Source organism: Tamandua tetradactyla, chromosome 15 (genome assembly GCF_023851605.1).
Source record: "Tamandua tetradactyla isolate mTamTet1 chromosome 15, mTamTet1.pri, whole genome shotgun sequence".
NCBI lineage: Eukaryota > Metazoa > Chordata > Mammalia > Pilosa > Myrmecophagidae > Tamandua > Tamandua tetradactyla.
The window spans coordinates 33,548,953-33,574,992 of NC_135341.1; the positions used below are offsets into that span (position 1 = coordinate 33,548,953).

General features: G+C 52.3%; 1 protein-coding gene and 1 long non-coding RNA gene across 9 annotated transcripts in view; one reads left to right on the forward strand and one right to left on the reverse strand.

The window, feature by feature from the left end:
• DNAH1 (dynein axonemal heavy chain 1) overlaps window positions 1-11,132 on the reverse strand; it is an 86,323-nt gene extending 75,191 nt beyond the window's left edge. For all 8 annotated transcript variants that reach the window (XR_013162741.1, XM_077129058.1, XM_077129057.1 and 5 more), the window contains exons 1-5: window positions 8,862-11,132; window positions 6,752-7,566; window positions 5,112-5,166; window positions 2,874-3,258; window positions 1,847-1,919 (exon numbers count right to left, since the gene is read on the reverse strand). Coding sequence is in view for 7 of the 8 variants with exons in the window: in XM_077129058.1 (XP_076985173.1) it covers window positions 1,847-1,919; window positions 2,874-3,224 (424 nt within the window). In the remaining variant the exon portion in view is untranslated. The remainder of the gene's footprint in view (window positions 1-1,846; window positions 1,920-2,873; window positions 3,259-5,111; window positions 5,167-6,751; window positions 7,567-8,861) is intronic.
• On the forward strand, window positions 9,970-12,179 carry LOC143657088 (uncharacterized). The gene is made up of 3 exons (XR_013162742.1): window positions 9,970-10,111; window positions 10,572-10,737; window positions 11,742-12,179. It is a non-coding gene; the product is annotated as an uncharacterized LOC143657088 (long non-coding RNA).
• The last annotated feature ends 13,861 nt before the right edge of the window (window positions 12,180-26,040 follow it).

Consider the following 26,040-nt stretch of genomic DNA (forward strand, 5'->3'; position numbering starts at 1 on the left):
CCTCACCTTATTCTCCTCTCTGTCCCTGGGGAATGCCACACACCCTGCAGATCTGTCACAGTCCTTACCACCCTAGTTATGCCCCAAGCCTCATCACAGAGCCTGAGAGGAGAGCTCCCTTCTTTTCTTCACCAAAGGTCTCCTGTGTCAGGCCCTGTCCTAGGTGCTGGGCCCCAGTGGGGAATAACTCTGACATAGGCTTGGCTTCCCTTGAGCCAAGTTCCAGGGAAAGCAGAAAACACACCCACAAATGCTCCTACTATGCCCAGCTGGGCAGAGAGAGCTGTGGTTCTAGCCCTCAGCAGCCCGGCCCACAACCATGTCTTGTCATGACTCTGCTGAGAATCATGATAAAGCAATTCACTGTGAACTGGGCCTGTGCAAAGTACCTTATCTTTTTTCTTTCTTTTTTTTAACTTTTTTTTATTGTATAGCATAACATATGTACAAAACAAAGAAATAAAATAGCAATAGTTTTCAAAGAACTCTTCAAAAAGTGGTTACAGGATAGATACCAGGGTTTGTCATGGGCTACCATACGATCCCCTCATATTTTTCCTTCTAGCTGCTCTAGAATATAGGAGGCTAGCTTAAATACTTTATTATCATCACAATCAACTTTTTTTTTCCTTCTTTTTTTGTGAACAATAACATATACACAAAAAAGCTAAAAATTCCCAAGCACAGCACCACAAGTAGTTGTAGAACTTATTTCAGACTTTAACATGGGTTACAATTTCACAATTTTAGGTTTTTACTTCTAGCTGCTCTAAAATACTGGAGACTAAAAGAGATATCAATTTAATGATTCAGCATTCATATTCATTTGTTAAGTCCTATCTTCTATGTATAATTCCCCATCACCTTTGATCTTTCCATACCTCTCACTGGGGTTGTTTGGGCTATGGCAGTTCTAAATTTTTGATATTGGAAGGGCTTGTCACTAATATGGGGTAGGTAGATGGAACTGTCTGATGTTCTGGAGAGGCTGGGCTAGGTTTCAAGACTTATTTGGACCAGGAACCCATCTGGAGGTTGTAGGTTTCTGGAAAGTTACTCTAGTGCCTGGAACCCTTGTGGAATCTTATAAATTGCCCTAGGTGTTCTTTAGGATTGGCTGGAATGGTCCTGGTTGGGGGTTGCAGGTTATGATAGGTAGCAAGGTCTACCTGAAGCTTGTGTAAGAGTAACCTCCAGAGTAGCCTCTTGATTCTATTTGAACTCTCTCTGCCACTGATAGTTTATTAATTATACTTCTTTTCCCCCATTTGGTCAGGATGTAATTGTTGATCCTATGGTGCCAGGTCTGGATTCATCCCTGGGAGTCATCTCCCACGTTGCCAGGGAGACTTTCACCCCTAGATGTCATGTCCCACGTAGGGGGGAGGGCAATGATTTCACTTGCACAGTTGGGCTTAGAGAGAGTGAGCCACATTTGAGCAACAACAGAGGTCCTCCAGAAGTAACTCTTAGGCATGCCTGTAGGTAGTCTAAGCTTCTATGCTACCTACATAAGCTTCACAAGAGTAAGCCTCATGATCAAGGGCAGGGCCTATTGATTTGGGCGTCCCTAAAGTTTGACACAGTATCAGGAGATTCCCTGAGGGTAAAGTTTAATAGTTCCATAGTCTTTCTCCCTTCCCTCAGGGCACTTTGCCAACACTTTTTGATTATCTGGTTAATAAACTCTATGATGTTTCCAGGCAAGCATCTTATCTTTTATCTCCATTTTACACTTAAGGAAACTGGGACCCTCAGCCAAAAAAAAAAGACCATCTCCCTGAGATCAGAGCCCCTGCTTCTAAACACTCACTAGGCCTGCCCATAGGCCATCCTGGGCACTGACCTTTTGGGGTGAACTTGTCGAGGTCAGCCTGCCGCAGTAGGTCCTGGTGCACTTGCGGGCCACAGCACACATCCTAAAACCAAACCCCAGAGGCCTGAGTGGGCGTGAGTATCACAGAGACAGTCAGGACCTGGGAGGGACCCCAAGGACACACGCCTTCCCTGAGGTCCACCAGGGAGCACTCCAGGAGCACAAATCCGGGTGGAGCATAGAACCCATGAGTTCCTGCCAGTGTCAATCAAAGACTACAGTGGGCTATAAGAGGCTGTGGCCACCTGGGACACCCCGGTCCAGCACAGCCGTCCTTCTCACCCTGAGGACACTCCCAGTACACGTCTATGGCCATATAGCCACAAGATGGAGGTGAGGCAAAGCCAGGAGGTATGTCTGTGTATTCCTCCCCTCCCAAGAGCGCCTCTGGCACCCCTGAAATAGTAGGTGTCAGTGGATCCTCATCTTGCCTGCTGTCTCGCTTGGCCTACTCCTCTGCCCCAGACCTTCTGAAGGGTGCTCAGGACCTACAAGGCTCAGAGCATGCTTCCCCAGCCCCCTGCTGCCAGCCTGATTTTTAAAGTCTCCTCTCACATTCCACTTTCCCTCTTCACATGGGCCCCATCGTGTTTCAGGGCCCTACACAAACCTAGGCCTTTGTACCTGATGTTCCCTGCCTGGAACATTCCCCCCAGCCCCAATCTTTCCCAGCAAATGGGCATCCATCTCTTAGATCTCATCCAAGGAGTCCTTCCCAGCCAGAACCAGAGAGGGGCTCCCCTCAAAGCCATTGCCCCAGCCTCACTATGTCCCCAGTGCTCAGTCCAGGGTGTGGCTTGTAGCAGGCACTCAGTAATGAGTTGTTGAATGGAAGAATGGACAGATGGATGGACAGATAGACAAGCTCTCAAAACACAGATGGATCATAGATGGCTAAATGAATGGATGGATGTGTACATGGGTGTATGGAGGGAGGATGGACAGATGGAACCCATAGGGAATTTTTAGACTTGGTAGGAGCAGCTACCACACTTACCCCAAGTTGATCCAAGGTTCCAGGGCTGAGGATGTCAGAATAGAACCCACGCTGCTTCATTACCGGGTACTTCTTATCAGTACCTGCCAGGGGTGACTTCCGGGGCCCCAAGTCTGAGATCAAGGGTGGAGCCATGGGCAAAGATAAAGATGGGGGCTTAGGGTCAGGTTTCCGAGGAGGCTTCTTCAAACCAAAATCTGATCCCAGGAGAATCTGCCCCAGGCTACACTCTAGGCCATGATAAATACTCCCCAGACCGCATTCTTGGCTTGCAGAAGCACTTCCTGGGCTGCACTGTGGATCCTGAGAGGCCCTTTCTGGGCTGCCGTTTGCTTTGTTAGGCTTCTCCATGTTGCTTCTCAGGGTGACGCCCCAGCCAGAGCTCCTAAGAGAAGATACCAGCATCACTTGGCCCTTCCCAGCTTCTACCTCAGCCCCCAGGGGCACCATGATATGCGAATGCCTAGTCTGCCTCTTCCCAACAAGCCCCAACCCCACCACCCACAGATAACAGAAAAGGGATGGTGCCAAGAGAATTCCCACCAAGAGATGGCAGGGCTTTTCCTGGGTGCTGCATGTGAGAAGCAAGTCCCCACAGAGTGCGGGGAGGATGCAGGCCTCCTGTCACAGGCCCACAGTGACAGCAGCCTCTGCCTGGGGATGAGTGTGGCTGCCAGGAGGGATAAGGACATGATTCCCAGCTGGGCCCCTGCCAGCCATGCTGGGCACGTTCTCTCATTCACATGACGGAGCCAAGCAATAATGCCACAGGGGTGGTCTTCGCAGGCAGTGTTGGGAATGGTGACTTATTATTTGGGGCTATTTTTTTTTTACCCATCATCTCATTTAAACTTCTGGGTTGGAACAGAGACTCTCACTTCTGAGAGGCAGGACTCAGATGTTAAGTGAGCTTCCCAAAGTCACACAGCCAGTAAGAGGCACAGTTGGAATATGAACCCAAGTTCTTTCTCCCATCAGACCACCTGAGTGCCCTATTGACGTGAACGAGGGGAGGCTTCAGGTTGGATTTACTACTGTTTAACCTCACACTGACTCAACCACCCTCCAGCCCTGGGCTGAACAGATGAACAGGAATATCTGATCCTCACATGAGGGACTACTATTATTGCCCTTCTGCAAACAAGGAAGCAAAGGCCCAGAAAAATATGTTGCAAGGAACACACAGCTGAGAACAGGCAGAACCAGAATGGAAACCAGGGTCTCCACCTCTGGCTGACCCCAAGGTCCAAGTTCCCAGGACCACAAAACTTGACTTCAAACTGTATATTGAGGAGCCCTCAGATTCTGCAGGGTGGGTGCCTGGAGGAGGTGGAGATGGGGAGGAGAGCAAACAGGAAGGCTTCTAAGCAACCCCAACTTCATCTGCTTCACATACCAGGGTCCTGTATAAGGTAACATTTGACAAATGGGTCCGTGGCTTCAAGGGAGTTTGGAAGTCAACACCTTTGTTGACAAACAATATTGTGGGTAGTAATAAGTCCCACAGGCCGTGGTTCTCTCCACCTTCCCAGAGCAACTCACCTCATGTGACACCCCCACCCCCAGTGTTCCCACAGCTGTCTGAGGCTCCTCTCTACAGTGCACATCTGCTTGTATTATCATATGTCCACATCTGTCTCCCTTGTCAGGATTAGCCTGAGGGCTGCAAATTTAGAAGTTTTCAGGGAACACTGGTTTCTGGACCCTAAGCACTGGACTGGCAGGCACTTGGCACAAGACAGATGCCTAGAAAGTGTTTGCCAAATGGTTTGTGAATGAATGAATGAATGGTGTGAGTAAAGGAAGAAATGAAATTGATCTCTAGCAACTGAGGTATGTGCTACAATACCCTCTCAATTTACAGATGGGAATGCTGCGGACGAAGGAGACATGATGTGGTCGGTATCACAAGAGGGACTGGGTGGCTGGTGACCAGAACCCACACCTTCTCTGCATAAACCTTCCGTAGAGGGGCAGTGGGGCTGGGGCCCTGAAACATGGTCTGGCAGGTTTTCCTGAAGGGTCACATAAAAGTGCATTTCCCTCCCCTACTCCCTCCCACCACCACACCCCCGCTTTCCCCAGCGTGGGTAGTGACCAGTCAGGTTCACCCAGACCCGTGGGTGGGGACAGGGAACCAGGACCGGGACGACGACCTCTTCTCCGACCTCCCGCCTTCTGCGCCTTATTGAGGTCCCCCTGCTCGCTCTCGCACCGCCACCCCTCGGCAGCACTTACCTACCGGCTGGAAGGCGCAAGTGCCTGTGGGATCTGAGCTCAGCGACCGCCGTCTCTAGGGAAGGACGCAAGGCTTGTTGCTAAGGGGAGGGACCATCCGGCACGGCTGGGGCGGAGCTTCCGTCCGAGCACCTCCCCAGGTCTGCCCACCACTTCCAATACGGTTCCTCCCGCTCAGATCTCACTGCTTCTCCCGCACACACAGCCCCCACACCGACCAGGAGAGCGCCCCCTGCCTCCCCTCTTCTCGCTGGCTGAGAGGTTGGACCCGGCGGGAAGGTGTCAGCCCTCCGGGTGCTCAAATCCGTGCTCCAATACCCATCCCCCCTCCAGGACTCTTCTAGCGTAAAAAGAGACAAAACAGCAAATGCTGTGGCGGAACTTTAATTGAATCCTGGATTGCTTTTTTTCTTTTCTTTTCTTTTTTTTTGAGCTGGATAATTAGCCGTTAGGGAAATGCAAATTAAAAGTACAATGAGATACCACTTCACACACACAAGGATGGCTATTATTTTAAAAATGGAAAGGAGTTGAGAGGATGCTGAGAAATTGGAACTCTAGTACACTATTGGTGGGAATGTAAAATGGTGCAGCTACTCTGGAAAGCCACTATGGAAAGCAGTTCCTAAAAAAGCTAAATACAAATTACAATTTGATCTGGCAATCCCACCTCTAGGTCTATACCCAAAGGGAGTGAAAACAGGGTTGTAAACACATATATGTACACCGATATTTAGAGCAGCATTATTCACAATAGCCAAAAAAGGTGGAAACGACCCAAGTGTCCAACAAATGAATGGATAAACAAAATATGGTACATAAACACAATGGAATATTATTCGGCCAGAAAAAAAAAGCAATGAAGTTATGAGACATGCTACAACACGGAAGAACTTGAAAACATTATATTCAGTGAAATAAGCAAAATACTTAAGAACAATTGTATGACATCACATTCAAGAAATGACTAGAAATAGCAGGTTTGCAGAGATAAAAAGCAGAGTAGAGGTTATCTTGTAAGGAGGGTCTAGAGGATGGGGAATCACTTGGTTACTAACCAAAATAAAAAAAAAGATATGTAAAATATTGGAAAGTTTGCATTTAAGCCACCTCTGCAGGACAGATGGTCAGGCCACTGTGAAAAGGGTCCGTTCTCTGGAAGACAGCACATGCGTGCGCGCACACACACACACACACACAGCTGCAACTCTAGCTTATCCCTCCTTAGACCAGGGCAGTGGATGCGACTGCCCCATTCCCTCCCTGGGTCTCAGGGCCCACCCTCTGAAGCCCCCATCTGCTCCAAAGGCTGGGCTTTGGTCCTCCCACCCTTCTCTGGATTTTGCATTGTTAATTTTCTTAGATGTGATGATGGTTTGGGGGTTATTAGGAGATATCCTTGTCATAGTTGATGTAGATTGAAGGAGAAATGTCAGGATGTCTTCAGAGATTTCCCATCAAATGGTTCAGCAGAAATTATAGAGAAATAGAGATTAAAAAGTGAGACAGGAGATAAAAGCAAAAGCACCTGGTTTAACAGGGAATTGGAAGTTTTGCATATTTCTACTTTAACAGTCTTTCAAATTTTCTGTAAGAGAAAGAGGTAGGTTTATAAAGCAAAGGAAAAAATAATACTCTACCTTAAACTGAGAACCCCTGTCCAGAGCCTTCACTGAATCAGCCCCATCTCACAGATGGGACACGATTTGCCCATTGTCTTCAAGACAGGTTAGTGTTGGGGAGCTAATAGGCCCCATCACTTATTACACATGTGTCCAACTTTAGGTGACCTTTTAGTAGAGCTGCTTTGTTTGCTGCCTGGATTGTGCTGGGTGCTACATGTCTGAAATTGAACCAGACACTGTCCTCATCACAAAATGTTGAGTGGAACAGGAAGAGAAGCCAGGGCATGGGGAACCCATAGGCAGGATTTAAGCAGTGTCTGGAGACAGGGATTTGCCTTTTGCACAGGCTTCACCTTCCTTTGCTTAGGATATTTCTCCAGCAACAACCACTCTTGGCCAACTCCTACTCATCCTTCAAGACCCTATGCTTGTACAAACTTTCCTGAGCTTAAACTTTGGCTTTATTTGCTTTTCTTGTCCGCATTTGCACAGGAAGTACTCCGTGACAGTTGCTGAAGGAAGGAAAAGACTGTGAAGAAATTCGGGGCAAGAGTGGCCACATCTCTGTGAGGGGAGAGAGAGCCCCAAAGTCCTGTTTAGGAAAGTCTGACTCTTCCATGGGGTTGGGGGTGGGCTGTTTACCCCACACAGCCTGTTTTGCCTGGCACTTCCCTCACTGGGTACAGTTGTCCGAAAAGCTGGTGTGCCCATTCAGGTTGCCACAGCAACATCAGCCCATGGTGGGACGTCAAGGATGAGAGGGGCAAAGTGCTAATCCTGGATAGTTACTAAGGCAACACCGTCGACTGGTGACATCACAGGGGCCACAGCTGCTGGATAGATGGACAGGTCATTGTAGGGAGGGTCCACTTTTAGGAGGCCCGCTCACACAACCACACACACACACCACACACACACCATCATCCCTCCTTAGAAGTGGGCCATGAATGTGCTTGCCCTTTCCCTCCCTGGTAAAAGACTGAAGGTCAATCCCTGCTCCCTGGTTCTCCTGTACCCACCCTCTGATGCCTCCATCTGCTCCATAGGTCAGGCATGGATTCAGGCTTTAACCCCCTGCCTGCCCAAAGAATCATTCCTACCTGGCTCTCTGGAGTTGAATAAGGGTTGCATGGGGCCCCTTCCCTTCTCTAGTGAGAGGGCAGTTTTGTGTCCTAGGTGAGCTGAATGGGGAGCTGAAAAAACTCCGCAGCAGGTACAGGGCTCCTGCTAGGGTAGGGCTGCCAATCTGGCACAGAGTGAGGAAGGTCTCTTGCTCAGAGGCTCCTTTGCTGAGGGGGACTCTGGCGGCATGGGAACTTGGGGCCTGGGGCAGGCAGGTTGCTCAGGTGCCCTGGGGCAGGCGCATGCCCTTTGGGTAGAGAGGGATCCCAGGGCCTGGCAGGCCAGGGCTCCCCCTTCCCCCGTGCATTCCTGCAGGCAGCGCCAGTGCATAGAAAAATGCTTCACTGGCTGCGGGAGATGAAAGCCCGGAGTGAATGGGCAGCAGTGGGGTGGCGCAGAAGCACCCTTCATGAGGCCAGCCAGCCAGAACAGAAGGCGACAGGCTTCCAGACGGGGTGGCTGGAGCTGCCCCCCACCCACCCCTAGCTGGTCTCTCAGAGCCCCAAAATCATCCTCTTGTTTGCTAGGCCAATCTTCTTTGCTATGCTGAGTGGGTTGGGCGAGGTCCAGGGTTAAGACCCCTCCCCCCAGGCCTACCCTGACCCCTACCCCTTCCTGCCATGGCCAGCTAGCCTCAGCAGCTCTGACCAGAACCTTTTCTGATGAATAAAATTGGAGACAAATTAATGCTTCTTCGATCCACATGCTCAACTTGACATACAAGACCTTGAAAGCCCAGAGCTCAGAGGGGGAGGAGTAGAAGGGATTCCCTGGAAAGCTGGAGGGTTGGGAACCATTAGTGCAGGAACGGACAGTCCTAAAACCCCAGTCCCCATCCAGTCCCCAGCCCAAGCCCATTCTCATCTTTCTGCTTGTGGAGGCTCCCAACTCAAATCTCCTCCTCCTTTCTGTTTTTCTACCAGTTTTCCACTCCCAGCTCAGGTCACACCTCCTCAGGAAGCCCTCCTGATTGCCTAAGCCCACAGAGCCCACTCACACTCACCTCTGGAGTCCCTGAGAATAATAGTCTGTACCAATTTGTGGGCGTCCGTGTGATGCTTACTGCTGTGTCCCCCAACTCAACGTGGGCTTCAGCAGCAGGGATCCGGGGTACTGCTTTTCCTAGCAACACTGCAAATTCAGCAGTGCAGGAGGGACCCTTAGGTACTGACTGGAAGACAGAGCAGTCCACAGTGGGGTGACCACCCTGAAGATGGTGGCCACTGACACCAGTCCAGCTACAGATGACCAGACCCTTACATCTTCTTCCCTAGCTCACTTCCCTCTGACCTGTAAACACCAGACAGGGTCTGGGAGGCTGAGGCTCTGCTCCCCAGGAGAAGGTTACCCCCGGCCTCCCCCTGCTGGGCTGAAGCTCCCAGTGACACCTGAAACGGTGACATCTCTCCCAGGACACTGCCAGTGGGGCACAGTGAGTGCCACAGGAAGCTGGTGATGATAATTAGGCTCTAGGAGCTGGAGCTCTGAGCACCTGCAATTCCCCCTCGGCCCCAAAGCGCCCTCACACACCAGGTGAGCAGCAGCTGAATGGCCTCTTGGGACAGTTGGTGACTCCAGCATCTTGGCCTTGTGATCCACCAAGTGCCCCCACCCCAGCCATCCAGGGAGCCTGGGCCCTTCCACCCACCCCTCCTCTCAGGACGGTTAGTTTTGGGGACCAGGCCCTGATCTTTTACCTACCCCTGGAAAGGACTGGGTGGATGGGGGCAGGAGGCCCACTCACTTACTAAACAAGTCCCTTCCCTTGGTAGGCTCCATCTGTCCAGTGGGCGCATAAACCTCACCTAGCCCCATACCAGAATCACCTGTGCAGAGTGGTTTGAGGGACACCAGGACAGTTTTCCTGCCCCAAGTCCTTCCATCCCTGCCAAAAGCATGCCTTGCCAAACCCCTGGGAGATAGAAGATAAGAAACTTCAAATAACTCTGTAATGATCCGTTTTCTTCATTACCAAAGAGATGGGCCAGCTGTCCTGCCCTTCTGCCTTACAAACAGCCTACATTGGGCTGGAGGGGTGTGATGAGATTACAGGTTCTAGGGGCTTGATGGTCTCTTGGCAAACTGAGGTCCCAGAAAGGGAGGGGCCTCATCCAAGGTCACTGCAGAGGGTGATGGGAAACTGGGGCTCTGTGCAGCCAGCCTGGGAGCGCAGCAGGGTGTCAGAAGCCACTAGAATGTGGGCCCCAAGACAAAGCCCAGTTGCTACGGGAATCCCATTTCCTTTCCCAAGAGGTGAGTGGCCATCTGTCACATGCCTCTCACTCCTTCTCCTCCTTGTCCTCCTTCATTTCCCCAGTGGTGGGTAAGGCTGGGAATAAGGAGGAGAGGGCTGCCTTATGGGCTGCAGACACCAGTAGTTCCCAGGGCCTCAGTTACCACTTCGTAGAAGGAATGGACTGTCAGACGCCAGGGGTTCCCAGGCCATCCTCCAACAGCACCCACTTTTCCTGTCGAGTCCCTGCCCCGGTGTCCTCACCTTCCCCAAAACTTCTGACAGGCCTCTCAAGAGCCTGGCACTGATAATGCATCATCCCCCTGCCCAGTTCCTCTGTTCTATTGAGGGGCCTCAGGAAATGCCATCTCTACCCCCACACAGTGACCCTAACAGTGCAAGAACAGGTTCAGATCTCCATGTGGTCTGACAGGAGATGCTGCAAGAGCATGGGCTCAAGACAACCTTCTCTCTTCCCAGCCTGGCTGACTGCCCCAACCTCAGATCTCCTTCCAAGCAGAGAGAAACTGCCCTGTGGAAGCCCTGAGGGCAGAATGGCCGCTCCCATTTTACAAGTGTGGAGGCTGAGGCCCTGAAGTGGAGGCCTTGTCCTGGGTGCACATGCTACTGGTCAGCAGAGCTGGTTGTAAGCTGGACCCTCTGCCCCTGCCTGGGTCGCCCACCCCCACCGCCCACCTCCCGCCACCGTGCTACTCCTCCTGGCTCCACAACCCATTCTGGATGGCCCTGTGAGCAGGCAGCTGGCTCTGGGGATGGGCAGGAAGTGCCTTCAGGAGGGTACTTGGGCTGGGAGCAGGTGTGGTGGGGGGCAGCAGGTGCAGGATAATGGGGCCACAGGGGGAGGCCCAGAAAGCAGGTGCTGCTGGTGGAGGGGGCGAGGTTGTCATTATGTGCCTGGCTCTGGTGGGCCTGGAGCAGGAGGGGGTTCCCAGTGGGCCCCTGAGCCGTCCTGGCTCATGCTCAGAGGTGGTCCGGATGCCTGGGCTCAGGCACACAGCCAGACCCCTCCCCTGGGTCCCAGCAGCCCCGCCAGGTTGCCATGACAACCATCACTTTCATCCCTGTCCCTTTGTCTGGTCATGGTCTAGCTTTTGTGACCAGCCATAATTGTGGGGGACAGTGGGGGGAAGGGGGAGGGCCCTGCTCCAGCACATACTCAGCTGGGAGGGAGTTATGGACTTGAGGCAAAGGGGGCTGGAGAGCAGGTTCAAGAAAACTGGGCTTTGCCGGCCATTGATCCCCTCTGCTGCCTCCTCTCCTGGCTGCTGGCCACAACCTCAGAGCTGGCCTGTGGGCGTGGGAGCGACCCACACCGCAGGCTCTCCTCCCCCTCTCTGGGCTTCGTTTTCCCATCCGTGAATGGAGCTGTGGATAATCCCACTCCCTTCATGCACTGTGGCTCTGGGAGGCAGAAGGGCATGTGCCAAACCAGAGCTTTAAGTGCCTGTATAACTAGGGGAAACTGAAGCACAGAGCAAAGCTGAGCTTTGGCCTGAATCACACCCACAGTGAATAAGTGGCAGAGCCAGACCTGCTGGGGGCCCAGGACCTCCAGGCATCATCAGGCCTTCCAGCTAAATGGTAAATGAAGCTCCACAATGTTTTCTGTCCTACTGACACCCCCTACAGGGAGAAGCCCACTACCGACTTGTGGCAGAGGTGGTAGGAGGCCAGCGGTTGCCCAGTTCCCACCAGCTGTGTGATTTGGGAGAGTGTCTTCTCTCAAGGTCTAGCAGGGGTCAGAATGAAGTAAGGCCTACTCTGCATAATGCCGGTTCCCTGCAGACCCCCAGAAGCACTCTACCCCCACCCCCCACTCTCCCAGCATCACCCCTGGCCCACTCAATAAGTAGTCATTACCTAAACAGCCACCTGCCTCGTTCCTTCGGGCACCTCTGGGTCCCTCCACCTTGGGTGCTCTCTCCCTCAGAAGGAATCAGGAGGTCCCAGGTCACCAGGAGTTGGAGATAATGCTCATGGCTGTCCCTTCTAAATCTAAAGCATTCCCCTTGAGATAAGCTCTGATTTTCAACAGGGGACCTTCGAGCAGAAGCAGAGAGACATTGGGGAAAGGGCCAGCTCCAGAGGTGACAGGGGGGCACCCCCTGTCCACATCTATCCCCCTTTTGTCATGCCTCCAGTCAGGGGGAAAGGGCTTCTACTCTCCGCGTTGTCTTTCTTAAGTGAGAAATTTCAGGGGGGCAGGGATAGGGCACAGGTGGTGAACCGAAGCCTGGGAATGAGTACTCAAATTTTTTATCCTAGACACTTCACTTGCCTCACCCTAATCCCAGCCCCCTGTGGGGATGTTTCAGAGGCCTACCCTGCTTCCAAAACCCCTCCCTGGGACACTGACAGCTCCTCCTTCCTTACCTCTTACACCCAATCAGCACACTAAGTCCCTACAGTTCTATGAAATGTCCCCCAAATCCATCCGCTCCTTTCCTGTTCCACATGACCCTGGTCTCCTCTTCTCTGACCTGCCAGGCTGCAGCCACCAGTTTGTTTTCTACCTAACAGCCTTGCTTAGACAACCCTCTGTCCTCCCTGATCTGACCCTCATGCTCCCACTCTGTGCCCCCTCCAGGCGGAGGGAGGTCCTTTCAGTCCCAGCACACACCAGGCACTGCTGCCCTCCTTCAGAACCCCTGCACTGGCACTTTTCTCTGCTTTTCTCCTCCCCCAGATTATATTCACTGCAGCTTAGGTGTGTTTCCTCCTAGGGCCAGGTTAAGCATCCTATGCTCTCACAGCCATAGCAAAGCAATGGAACAAGAGCCATTAATATGTTTGTTTCCTAAGAAATATTACATATGCCACAGGACAGGGTCAGACGCGCTCAACCAGCCCTGCTGCCTGGCACGGGGTAGATGCTCAGTGAGCAACAGCTAAATGAATGAATGAATGCATGCACAAGTGAGTGACCAGGGTTGGGAAGGCTGTCATGCACAGGTAGGGGACTCAGGGTCAGCTGGGTCTAGAAGTCATAGCAATTCTTAAAGGAAGTGGTTTCAGGGAGACTGATGGCACCAGCAGGTCCACCACGGAGGCCCCAGACTTATGTGGCCACAACTCTGCCCTGAACCACAAAGTGAGGGTGGCTCTAAGAGTCACATACCTGCCAGGAAGGGACAGGAATTGGGGATTTAAAGCAAACTGATGGAGTGATTTCGGTGAATTCCCAGAGGTCTCACCCACTGCCTCTGGGTCACATGTTCCCCTTAAGCAAAGCCATTTTACCGTCTATCCTGGGGACCATGGTGGAGCATGAGGGACTCAACCTACTCTGCCAGTGGGGAGAATGTCAGTGCGTGGCTCTGAACACCATACCTCCTCACCCCTGCAGAGAGAAAGCAAGTATTACTGTGTAGAAGGTCTCCCTGGGACAGGGAGAACTTGAACCTCCAGCCACCGCTCTCCATGGGTGGTCCCAGAGTGCTAGGCTGCTCCAAACCCTTTTCTCCCCCTCCCAGCGCAGCGGCAGCCTCTTGAATTCCCTGGCAGGCTTCCAGGTCTCAGAGGAAGCTGCTGCCTCTGCCACCACCATTATCGCCACTACTGCTGCTGCAAAAATGCAATTACAGCAAACAACAGCCACCGCCTCACGCCAGCCTCACCATCCACACCTGGAACTAATTAACTTAATTAGGCCTTAATGAGCTACACTGGTCAGAAGGCCTATTTTTACTTAATTATCCAGTAATGTGCTTGGCATCCAGGAGGGGGTAGGGGGCACCTGGGGGATGGCTGCGGCAGTAGTGGTGGGAGAGTGTACATGCAGAGAGGATGCCCAGGAGTGACCTCCTGTCTGCCAGAAGCAGGCCTCAGAGAGCTGGGAGCTCCAGGGTGTGGGTGGAGGCAGGGGCCACAGGGTCACACCTGCAGGAACAGGGGCCCTAGCAGCCCCATCCTTCTGGTTGCCTGCCTGAGCTGGGGCTAAATCTCTGAAGGCATGGCAGGTGTGAACAGGGCTGGCTTCTGCATTGGCAGACAACCCCTAACACTGAAGGTTAGTGGCTCAGAGTGTTACTCCTCCAACTGCCTTGAATGGGGAGGCCAAGGCCTGGGGAGGTATGGGGATTGCCTAAGGATGTACAGCTGACTGGTGGGAATGGAGAGGAGTGGCTTCAGGACCTTCTGAAGGTGCATTTTAACCCACGATGGGGTCTCAACAGGCCGCGCTAGGGTGGACAGAGGATCATGTGGACAGCTAGGCTCTAGGGTTTCCATGGCAACACTTTTCACCCCCAGCTGGGCCATGGCTCTGACTTGGTCTAAGCACCTTATTTCTCTAGCTTTGGGGTGGGCAAAGTGCTCCTGGCTCACTGCACAGATGCCAGGGAGGCATGGAGAGCAGTGTCCCTCCCAACCAGTCCCTGCCTTGTCCTTGCCCGGGCCTGCCAAGTGATCGGCTCACTGAATCTCTGGATTCCTGGGGGTAGAGGAGGACCTTGGCTTCTGTAGAGGCAGCACATCTCTACAATGAAGATAGATTCCATCTTGCTTTCTCTCTTCGGAGCAGCCCTCTGTCTGGAACTCTAGACTTAAATCTGAAAAGTACTTCCTTGAGGCCTCCTGCTCTATCCGGCCCCAGGCGTCCCAATCCTAGGACCCTCAATTTCCCTGGCACCAGTCTGCTCTTCTCAGCCGTCCCGTCTTCTGAAAATGACCACACTTTTCACTCTTGTGGTGAAGCCAAGACCTGAACAACTCCCCCCTTCACACCTCATAGCTAACCCAGACGTGTCAGTCCTACCTCCGAACACCGCCCCAAATGCCCCCTCCCCACCATCTCAGTAAGCACCCCAGCCGTGGCCACCATCATCTCCCACCCAGACCCCTTTAACTGCCCTGGCCTCCTGGCTCTACAATTCAATATTCAATCTCCTCCGCACAGCAGCCACAGTGACTTTGTTTAAATTTCTTTTTATTGTGAAAAATAACATATATACAAAAAAAGCAATAAATTTCCAAGGACATTTTAACAAGTAGTTATACAACATATTTTAAAGTTGGGTATAGGTTACAGTCCCACGATTTTTCATTTTTTATTCTAGCTGCTCTAAGACACTAGAGACCAAAAGAAATATCAATATATTGATTCAGCAGTCATATTCATTTGTTAAATCCTATCTTCTCTATTATACTCTTCCTTCTATTTTTTTCTTTTTTGTGTGTGTGAAAAATAACATATATACAAAAAAACAAATTTCAAAATACATCGCAACAATTAGTTGTAGAACAGATTTCAGAGTTGGTATGGGTTACAATTCTACAATTTTAGGTTTTCATTTCTAGCTGTTTTAAGGTACTAGAGACTAAAAGTAATATCAATGTACTGATTCAGCAGTCATACTCATTTATTAAACCCGACTTTCTCTGTATAACTCCACCATCACCTTTGATCTTTCTCTCACTCTTTAGGGGTATTTGGGCTATGGCCATTCTAACTTTTTCATGTTGGACGGGACTGTCGATAATATGGGATAGGGGGATGGAACTAGTTAATGTTCTGGAGAGGCTGGGCCCTCTGCATTTCAGGACTTATATGGTCTGGGGACCCATCTGGAGGTTGTAGGTTTCTGGAAAGTTACCCTAGTACATGGAACCTTTGTAGAATCTTATATAATGCCCTAGGTATTCTTTGGTTGGGGGTTGGCAAGTTATGGTAGGTAGCAATGTCTAACTGAAGCTTGTGTAGTCTCTTGATTCTGTTTGAACTCTCTCAGCCACTGATACCTTATTTGTTATATTTCTTTTCTCCCTTTTGGTCAGGATGGCATTGTTGATCCCATGGTGCCAGGGTCAGACTCATCCCTAGGGGTCATCTCCTACACCGCCAGGGAGACTTTCATCCCTGGATGTCATGTCCTATGTGGTGGTGTGGGCAATGGTTTCACTTGCAGAGCTGGGCTTAGAAAGACACCACATCTGAGCAACAAAAGAGGTCCTCTGGAGGTGACTCCTAGGCATATGTATAGGTAGGCTAAGCTTCTCCGCTACATGCAATCACAGTGATTTTTAAACAGTCACTCACCAGTTCACAATTCTCTGATGACTTCCCTTCCCATCCTAAATAGAATAAAGTTCATGAATCTTAGCCTGACTTACAGAGCCCTGCCTGCTTCTCTAGTTTCATCTACCTCCTTTCCCTTCTCCTTGTGCCAGTTGTGTGAGCCACCCTTCAGTGCCTCAGAGGCCACAGGGCCTTTGTACTGGATTGTACCTGGAATGCTCTTCCCACCAACATTTGGATCCCTCAGATCTCTGCTTAAATGGCACTGCAGCCTTCCAGATGGAAGACAGGGATTTGCCAGTTCAGAAGCACAAGGGCCCAGCCTAGGGCAGGAAGAAGTGCTGGTTACAAATGTTTCCCTGGGGCTCTGGCCTGTAGGCAGGGCTTAGGTGGGGTGGGCATGGCAAGAGGCTGGCAGACCGCCATAGCTACTATAGATTCCTTAGTCACAACAAAATTAAAACCCCCTTCCCACTGTCTGGTTTCTACTAAGTCTGAGAAATAATCTGTGAAGTAATGAGATGAAGATCCCTGGAAGAGGTTAAGGCTGCCAGGAAAGCAGAGGAGCCTATGCCCACCTCTCAGCACCATAAGTCTGCCCTGGCCCCCTGGTCCATCTTCTTCATTAAAGGGGCTCCTTCAAGCAGAGGAGGTGGGGACCAGCACAGGAGGGGTGGCTGAGGCCAAGGAGTAGATGAAGTGGTCATTTTCAGAGATTGGGAGTTCTGGAAAGAGCAGACCTGTGAGAGGGGGAATTGAGGGACCTGGATTGTCCATGTTAGATTGAGACACCCAGGCCTGGAAAGGGCTGGGAGCAGCCTCTCCTCTCTTGGCCTGGCTGTCCCTGAGAAAGGTCCCCTTAACCCTCCTAATCCACTTCCTTCCTATTGCAAAGACTTGCTAAGCACCAGCGATGAGCCTGGCCTTGGGCTTGGCTGCTGCATCAGGAATGATTAGTGATGGGCAATCATGGATGTGGGTCACTGTCTCCAAAGGGCCAATGGCCTGAGGTCCAGACAGACTCATGCCCAAGGAGCCCCCTCCAAAGCATAGGCAGAGATAAGTGCCAGGAAGAGCCAATGACAAGAGCCAAGCCAAGCTCATAAATTTAAGCAGGTAGAGTCCCAACTCCCACCCTTGCTGATCTGGAGAAGTGGCACCTATAGGGCCTGGGAAACGGTAAGAGCTTCAGCCCTCAGGGATGGGAAGAGGGGCACTTCAGGTGGTAGGGCCAGTGCAGGCAGAGTCTGGAGGCCAGAGTGTAGGATCTGGGGAGGTTTGAGTGGGCACTAGGGAGCTTGAGGAAGGGGCTGAGAACTCGGGCTATTTGTGGGGAACTCAAGGTAGTCCCTCAACGTTCATTCAACAAAAAGTTCCTACTGTATACAAGGAATGTGGTACGTTAGGCACTGGGGACTCAGTAGGGGGCGAGACAGATGGAGTCTGTGTTTTCATAGAGCCTACACTCTAATCAACAGAGACAGGAAAAGAAGAACATTACCAAATTTTAACATGTTCTCTGCAGAAGATTCTAACATACATTAGGACCTTGGGTGATTTTAGACTGTGGGGCTAGGGAAGGCTTAAGCAGAGATCTGAGAGATCCAAATATTGATGGGAAGGTTAGGGTTTAGACTTGGCACTGCTCTTCACCAAATCTCACTGTCTCAAGTTTTCCCACCTCATAGGTGGGGATGTTGGTGCCATCTAGCAGGATGTAGGAGGAGCAGGTGAGATGGAGGCATAAAGTGCCTTGTAAACCCAGCCTTGATGACTTCACCTGAGTTGCTGTTGCACTTGGGGGTGGGGGGTGGAGTTAAAACACCAAACTAGTGTCTAAGAAGGCTGTGTGCAGACCCGTTTCCTCTGCCCAACCTCCAGTGGTTCCCACACTCTAGGCTGAGCAAAGGGGAAAGTCAGAACAAAGGGGAGCCAGGAGATGAGGCCTCTCCCTGCAGCCCGGGCCCCTCATCTGTCTCATCCATGTTATGGGGGTAATCCAGAAAGGGGAAGGGCATAAGGGGGAGGACAACGATGAGTATATAACGTGGAGAGAGGGAAGATGGATGTCAAGCTCTTTGGGTCTCACTTCCCTGGCCCGGGACGGTCCAAGATGTCAAGACTATGGAGTGTAGACTCACTCCTTACACATGCAGAAACTGAGGCCTGGGCGGGGAATGTCAGCCCAGGTCACCCAGCCAGACAGGGGGTAGAATTGCTGGTGCCTGATCATGGTTCTAACAATCTCCTTGGAAGCCATGGAGCCTCAGTTTCTCCATTTGCATAATGGTGGCATTAACTCCCATCTTCCCTCCCATCCCTGCCCCCCTCCCCAAGGTCACTGAAAGGAAGACCCATAGAAGGCCTCAGAAGGGTCAGGGACAACAACACAGGAAAGGCTGAGGGACCCAGGAGCTGGGGCCCCTCAGTATCTCCAAAGGCAGCCCCGCCCCACCCTGGGAGAAGGAACCCATGGGGCAGGAGACCTCCTTGAGGCTGAGGGTGATCTGCCTGGATCTGGGGAGTCTCCAGACACATCGGCTGCCCCTTGGGACAACAGTACATGATTGGCTCTACCACCTTCCTTGCCCTGAGCCTCAGTTTCCCCGTTAGTCCAATGAGGATAATAGTAATCCCAGTCCTTCCAGCTGTGGTCACCATGAGGCGCCAACAGGCCAGTGGGTATGAGACAGCAACTCTTGTAAGCAGCAAAGCCCTGAAGAGAGAAGAGACTGTCTGCTAAGGGTGACATTTCAGACAGAGAGCTTGGGGACAGAGGGCCTCTAGTGATCAGGCCCCACATCTTGGCTTCTTGGAGGAGGGGACTTCACCCCAGGCAAGCCAGGACCCCTGCCCTGAACCACAGCTTGGGAGGGGCAATGCCTGACTGATGGGAATGGACACTACCAGGGACGACATGACGAGTCCTGAGGACAGCCCTTTTACTCCCATCGACTCTCCTGTCCAACCTGTCCAAGGCTATCAGCTGCTAGCTACCACACCCACACCCACACACACACACACACACAGCCTCCTCCACTGCCCCATCTTCCTCTCGAGCGGAGGCAGCTGCTGTAGCTTCTATGCTGGAATCAACGTTGAATGAGATTTTCACAATATCGCCTCCCGCTGACAGCTGCTAATTGCTGAAGCCATGTGATGGAGCCCAAGTTACACTAATTATGTCATTACCCTAATTAAGTAAATGCTGTACATGTTAATTGGCTGAAATCTCTGGGGTGGGGGAGGGGTGGAAGGGAGGAGACTGGTGTCCCTCGCCTCCTGGACTTTCATGTGGACAGGTTGGGGGTAACAGGTGCAGGCAGGGCATCCCTCCCTTGGCCCAACAGGTCACGGAGTCGTCCAAGGTGGGCTGCACAGCCCTGGGCAGGCTTGCCCACACTCAGAGGGGAGGAATAAGGTGCTGAACAGATGGCTAAAGATCCAGGTTGGATTTTTTTTTTTTTAATTTATTAAAAAAAATTAACAGACAAAAAAAAAATCCGGAAGGCAAAACAGTAGAAGAAAGTACTACCCATGCAGTAATAACACTGAATGTTAATGGATTAAACTCTCCAAACAAAAGACATAGTCTGGCAGAATGGATTAAAAAACAGGACCCATCTATATGCTGTCTCTACTCAAAGGACACGAGGCCAAGGACACAAATGGACATTTACACACCAATGTTTATAGCAGCATTATTAACAATTACCAAGAGATGGAAACAGCCAAAATGTCCATCAACAGACAGTTGACTAAACAAACTGTGACATTTACATAAGATGGAATATTATGCAGCTGTAAGACAGAATAAAGTTATGAAGTATGTAACAACATGAATGGACCTTAAGGACATTATGCTGAGTGTGATTAGCCAGAAACAAAAGGACAGATACTGTATGGTCTCACTGATATGAACTGATATTAGTGAATAAACTTGGAATATTTCCTTGGTAACAGAGACCATCAGGAGATAGAAATACCCATCAGGGTGAGATATTGGGTAATTGGAGCTGAAGGGATACAGATTGTGCAACAGGACTGAATATAAAAACTCAGAAATGGACAGCACAATACTACCTAACTGTAATGTAATTATGTTAAAACACTGAATGAAGCTGCATGTGAGAATGATAGAGGGAGGAGGGCTGGGGACATAAAAAAAAAAAGATCCAGGTTGGAGACTGTCTCTGCTCTGACAGGCTGACAGTCTTGAACAAGCCTTTTTCCTCTTTCGTTGTGGGCCTCCTGCCCACTCCCTATCCACAGACTTTCAGACACACTGAGGGCAGGGACATCAGAGGAATGCTTGTGTCCAGGCAAGACCAATATATCTGTAGGAAGTTAGGTACGTACCCTGGGGGGAGGCCAATGACCAGATAAAGCTCCAGGGCTGGAAACAATAGTAAAAGAACAAAGAGGGCTGGTATTCGCAGGAAGGCATGTGCTGTGATATGCTCTGGGAAAGTCTGAAGGGCTTCTTGGAGGAGGGGACTTCACCTATAAAGAAGGGAGGAAATCAGGGCTTTGGAGCTCAAGCCATCTTTCAAAGTGGGATTTCTAGATGCCAAATTTCTCCTTAACCACGACCTCTACATGAGGACTGGGAGGGATAAGAGAGCAGTCATCAGAAGGATGTCATCTTGGTACACCACAGGACACAGAAGGAGAGGCAGCCCTGTGTCAGATACCAGGGTGTGAGTGCCAGTAAGGCTGGGGTCCCTTTAAGGAGATCAGCATGGATCAGCCATTGGGGGTAGGGGTGGCATCCCTGCTCTCCTCTAACGGGGCTATGGGGAGGGTTCCAAAGCCAGGAGTGCAAGGCCTCTGCACTGGGGCTGGGACCTCCAACAGGTGGGTCTCTCATTCCCACTGAGGGCCAGGCAGTGCCCACTCTCCTGAGTGTGGCCAGAGGCCATGTTGTGGGCAGCACTGCTCTCCCAGCACCACCCCGCCTGCCTGCCTACCATCTTCACAGACATGCTGTGGCTCCACACCGGGCAAACACCACATGCTCACGTCTCGGTGGGCAAAAGCTCTCTCCCAGCTCACTCCCAGGACAAACCCAACACCCCTCCAGGCTGGAGGACAGAAAAAGCAAGGGGGATGTGAGGCCCACCCTGGACAGGCCCAAATCTCAGGCAGCCTTGACCAAGGCCCTTGGGCCCCAGGCCTCAGTCTCCTGTCGTGCTGTCCACTCACTTCTGGCCTGCCCCAGACTTTCATTCATTCCATACAGCATGGTCTGGGCTTCCCTGGGCTGACTCCAGGACACACAGACTGATAGGAAAACAGACTTTCAGCTGTAAAATCTGCAATTTATTCTCAAATGGCTCAGGAAAACTATGTATATCCACATATGCATGCACACACACGCACACAGCTAAAACATGCAGAGAAAAAGAGAGCAATGGGGCAATACGTTAGCCATACCTGAATATGGCTGAAGGGTATACAGGTGTCTTTTGCATTATTCTTATTCTGCAACTTTCTGTACATTTGAAATTATTAAAAGTAAATAAGTAAAGGACAGAGGGAGGGAGGGAGGAAGAAGGGAGGAGAAGAAAGAGGAAAGCAGGAAGGCAGAGAAAAAAGGGAGGGAGGAAACGAAGAACTACTAGAGAAGACTGCTGTTCCATGTGGCTGTGCTTGGTGGAACTAGGAGGGCTTCCCTGAGGAGGTGATGGGACTGCCAACAAGGAAGGTGCACCGGGCAGAGTTTAAAGGGCATCTAGTTCTCATCATTTTATGCAGGGTGGGACTGGAGGCTGACTATCTCCCCCATCTCCCTGACACAGCTTTAGGCAAGCCCACAGCTCCACCCCTATTCCTGCCTCCTGCTTTCCAGAGAGTGTAGGTGCTCAGGAATTTCCAAGAGGAGGTATTAGATGGGATAAGAAAGGGAACTTCCCTTGGTTCAGAAGCAGTGGGAACACAGCTGGGACTTCTATGTCTCCAAGCATGAGAGGAGACTGAACCAGCCCAGGTTACTATGCCCAGGACAAGAGAGAGACAGATGTGAGACCAGGATGGCCCTGGTCAAGGCCAATCTGCCCACTCCCCCCAACACTGACTCCTGCCCCAGTGGCCTAAGCTGACATCCCTGCACCTTTGCCTCACAGCAGCACCTGGCAGCAAGATGGTAACAGCAGGGAAGTAGTTCATTATTCCATCCTTCATTAGGCCTACATGAGGTAGCCCAAGAATTATGGGGTACAGAGTAGGAGGACTCTGCTTTAGATGGGTCTCTTAAGGAGCTGTGCCTCCAGGCCCACCCCTTGCAGCACCCTTCCCACCATTTCACCCCCAGTCCTCCCCCTTCCCCACTGCCCCCACCATTCACCCCTCCTCTCTTGGGCCCCCCCCCCAAATGCTCCTCCCTAAAAGAGGGCTTCTCCTACCCAGCTCTCAGACAGTCCCCATCAACCATCCCCTTCCCCAAAGGGACAATGACACCGGAGACCTGGTGTGTGGTCAGTCATGGTATATGGCCCTCCCTGGGTGTGCCAAGACCCTTAGGAATGAATGGGGAGCCCCACATACCTCTCACAACCCATCTGCTCTCTCCTCAGCCCTGGGCAGCTGCCTCAGGGCCTGATCACCCCAGAGTGGCCCCTGATCCCCCTTCAGGACTCTGCCTGGGTTGCTCAGAGCTGGGGCAGCCAGGAGCCAGCAGTGTTTGGTTACGCCCCACTCAGCCAGAGGGGCCACCTTTGTCCTTCTTCTGCCTTTGTCTCTGGCCCCTGTCCTCCTAGCCCCTCATCCCTCTTCTGGCTGGTCACCACTCCTTCTCATTCTCCCTCATGGCCTTTTGCCCATCCAAGCCCTCCTGGCTGCTCCGGGGCCAGAGCCAAGTATGGACAATAGTGGGGTCCCTGTGTCCACCCCAAGCCCAGCCCAGTCGCCAGTCAGGCCACGCGCCCCCTGCCGTCCTGCCCTGTCCTGCCTCTCACACCCCGCCCCCTCGCTTGCCCCTCACCTCCTCGCCTCATCCCTGCTCTCCGGCCCTCTTAGTCTCTCCTCTCGGTCTGGGCCCCCTCCGTCTCCCCCGCCCCTTCCCCACTTCCCCTTCCCTCCCTTTCTTGGCCCTTGGTCTGTGGGTGTCAGGCTTTATCTCTCCTGTGCTTCTCTCCCCCTCCCCTCTTTCCTCCTCTCTCATCCTCTCTCTTCTCTCTTCCCGCTCCAGCCTCCACTCCTTCGTGGCTCACTCACCCTCTCCCTCTCCCGCTGCCCCCCTCTTCCTCCCCCACCTCTTTGTTTCAGCTGAGAACCGGCTCTTCGGGACAGTTCCCACACTGCAGTGCCTCTGGTGAGGAGACAGCGCCACCGAGGTGAGCCTGGGGATCCGGGGATGGTCAGGAACGGCAGCCGGAGCTCTGGGGGCGGGCAGGTGGGGAGAGTGGGCAGTCCGGGACGTGGCCGCTCCTCTGCCCAGGGCAGCAAGAGCAGCAGTCAGAGGGCATGAGCAGAGGGAGGGGCAGCTCTTTGGCCACAAGGGGCAAAGGCTGGTCCAGAACGGGCAAGCTCTGCCCCTGCCCCGGTGCCTGGCTTCTGCAGGTGAACCTGAGCTCAGGAGACCCTAGGGGGCCCAACCGGTGGGCGGGGGCTAGGCTACCAGGAGCAGCCACCCTGGAGGCTCGAGTGTGTCTTGGATTCCAGGGCTCTGACCCCTGCTCTGGCCAGGATGCGGAGGTGGGGCTGCGGGGCAGCAGCAGCAGCACCAGCCACAGGGTTGAGACCCTGATAAGTGCCTGTCCCTGACAAGGTTTTGGTTGCTGGTTGGGGATGTTCTGGGGCTGCTCCATGCCCAGGTGGGAGGTATGGACAGAGAAGAGTCTGTCTCCTGCTAGAGGTTGCTGATTTCACCTCAAGCCACTGATTCTCAGACTCACAGAGTCACTTAGAGACCCCTCATCCCTTAGGGGTTTCTGACCTGCTACCGCCAAATAGGGCCCCCAGCACAGGTTTTCCCAGAGTTGCAAACAGTAGGGATTCAAACCAGAGCCCAGACATTCCTATGATTAGCTCCTGGGTGGACTGGGACGAATGGGGTCAGGGGTAGTGGGCAGGGGGAGACAGCCCCAGCTCCTGAATAAGGTTACAAATGTGATTAGTGGCGACCATCAGGGCCCTGAGGAAATCCTCAGACCCTAAAACTGGGCAGGTGGTACGAGTGCCCAGAGGGGTAGAAGCCAACACCTGAGCCCTCCCCTTTCTCAAAGAGCCAGGGGGGGATGGGGATGGAGAAGTGTGCTGCTTACACCTCCCCAGACAGGTGAGCAGTGTGGCTCCACTCGCTGTCAGAGGAGGGACAAAAAGTCAGTGATGAGGGGAGACTAAGGGGGAACTTCCCAGTGGGGTGCATCTTGAGGCCAGGCCCCTGGCTGGCTGGAGCAGTGCCAGGTCCCACGGCTTTCTGAACCTCAGGGAGTCCATGGGAAACCAGCCACGACGGGTAGTGATCACACGGGGCAGAGGTGCCAAGGGCATCGGCCCCTCCAGGACTGGGCAGGTGTACAGAGAGGTGTGATCAGAGCTGTGGGTACGAGCCAGTGCTGGGCTGGGTGTCAAGGGCAAGGTGGTCCATTCCTTACCCAGCCAATATAGGCCCTATGATATCTGAGCCAGAGAATACTGGGGAGCAAAGCCTCAGGACTGCGCCCACTGGTTCTTTGGGGAGTGGTCTGACCTCAGATATTTCTGTCTCAAGAGAAAGGCCAACTTCTGGGCCTGGGCACGGATTATCATGGTCCAAACTCTCACAAAACAGGAACCATTGTCCCACAAGCCTCACCCATGCACAACTCCTGCTCTCCCCTAGCACACTCTAAATCTTCTCCTTAGCAAGGGATCCCCAGCCTAGGGTCAAGCCAAGCCGTTCTCACCCCATTCCAGACCTCATCATCTCCCTTATATACACTCCAGCTCCAGGACAGAGACAGACCACCCCACCCACTTTTCTGTGTAGCGTGAGGGGGACCTTACTCTGGCTCCAACTGATCCCCTATTGGCTCTGTAGCCTCCTAGGGCACTGGCTACTGCGTGAACCATCAGATACCAGTGCCAGTCTAGTGTCAAGAGGGCAGAAGGTTGCTTGCCTCAGCCTCAGTCAGTGAGCACCAAGGCCCCTCTGCCTCCAACCCTGACCTGGAATAGGGAGGTCTCCAAGAGCTGAGATCCCCTGGGCTTCTCCTTGGAAGCTTTTCTCCTTTCCCTCCGTCCCTGAGCACTGCCCCCTCCTATTTTGCATAGAATTTTCCTATTCAGACTGCTGCCGAGCAGGGCAAGAATTAGACACAAAAAACTGAGGTGTGGAGAAGGAAAGGTAGTGAGACAAGCACAAGCATCTACACCTGACCCCCTGTCCAATGCTCCTTCCACCCTGGTGAGATCCTGCATGAAGGTAGGGTCTCTCTACCCTCCAGTGTGTTCACGAGCTGCCCAGCCTCTATTCCTTCCAAATCTCCAAAGCCCTGATGGCATTCCCAGGGACAGAGGGGTTGTTACTGCCAGGGGTATTTGAACTGGGGCTTCCAGCCTTCGTTCCAAAGGGATGCCTAAGCTGGCTGAAGGCTGGGGGAATAAGGCTGAGGGGAGGCAGAGGGGAGGCGGGACGGGGTTCTCAGAGCTTGTGCTGCACCTCTCTCTCCCACCGTGATCTCCTCCCCCTGTAGAAAGAAAGGCAGTCCATAGGACAAGGTGGGTGGGGAGGCTTGCACGTGTGTCTTCCCTGCCTCCAGATTCTTGGCCTCTGTTATGCTGGCCCCAGCATCAAAGTCCTAAAACACAGCCTCATCGCATCATTCTTCTGCCAAAAAAACTCCCAAGGCTTGTCAATGCCATTGACATAACGTCAATCCCTTTGGCCAGGTACACAAGACCCTTTGCTGACTGGCCTCCACTGGCCTT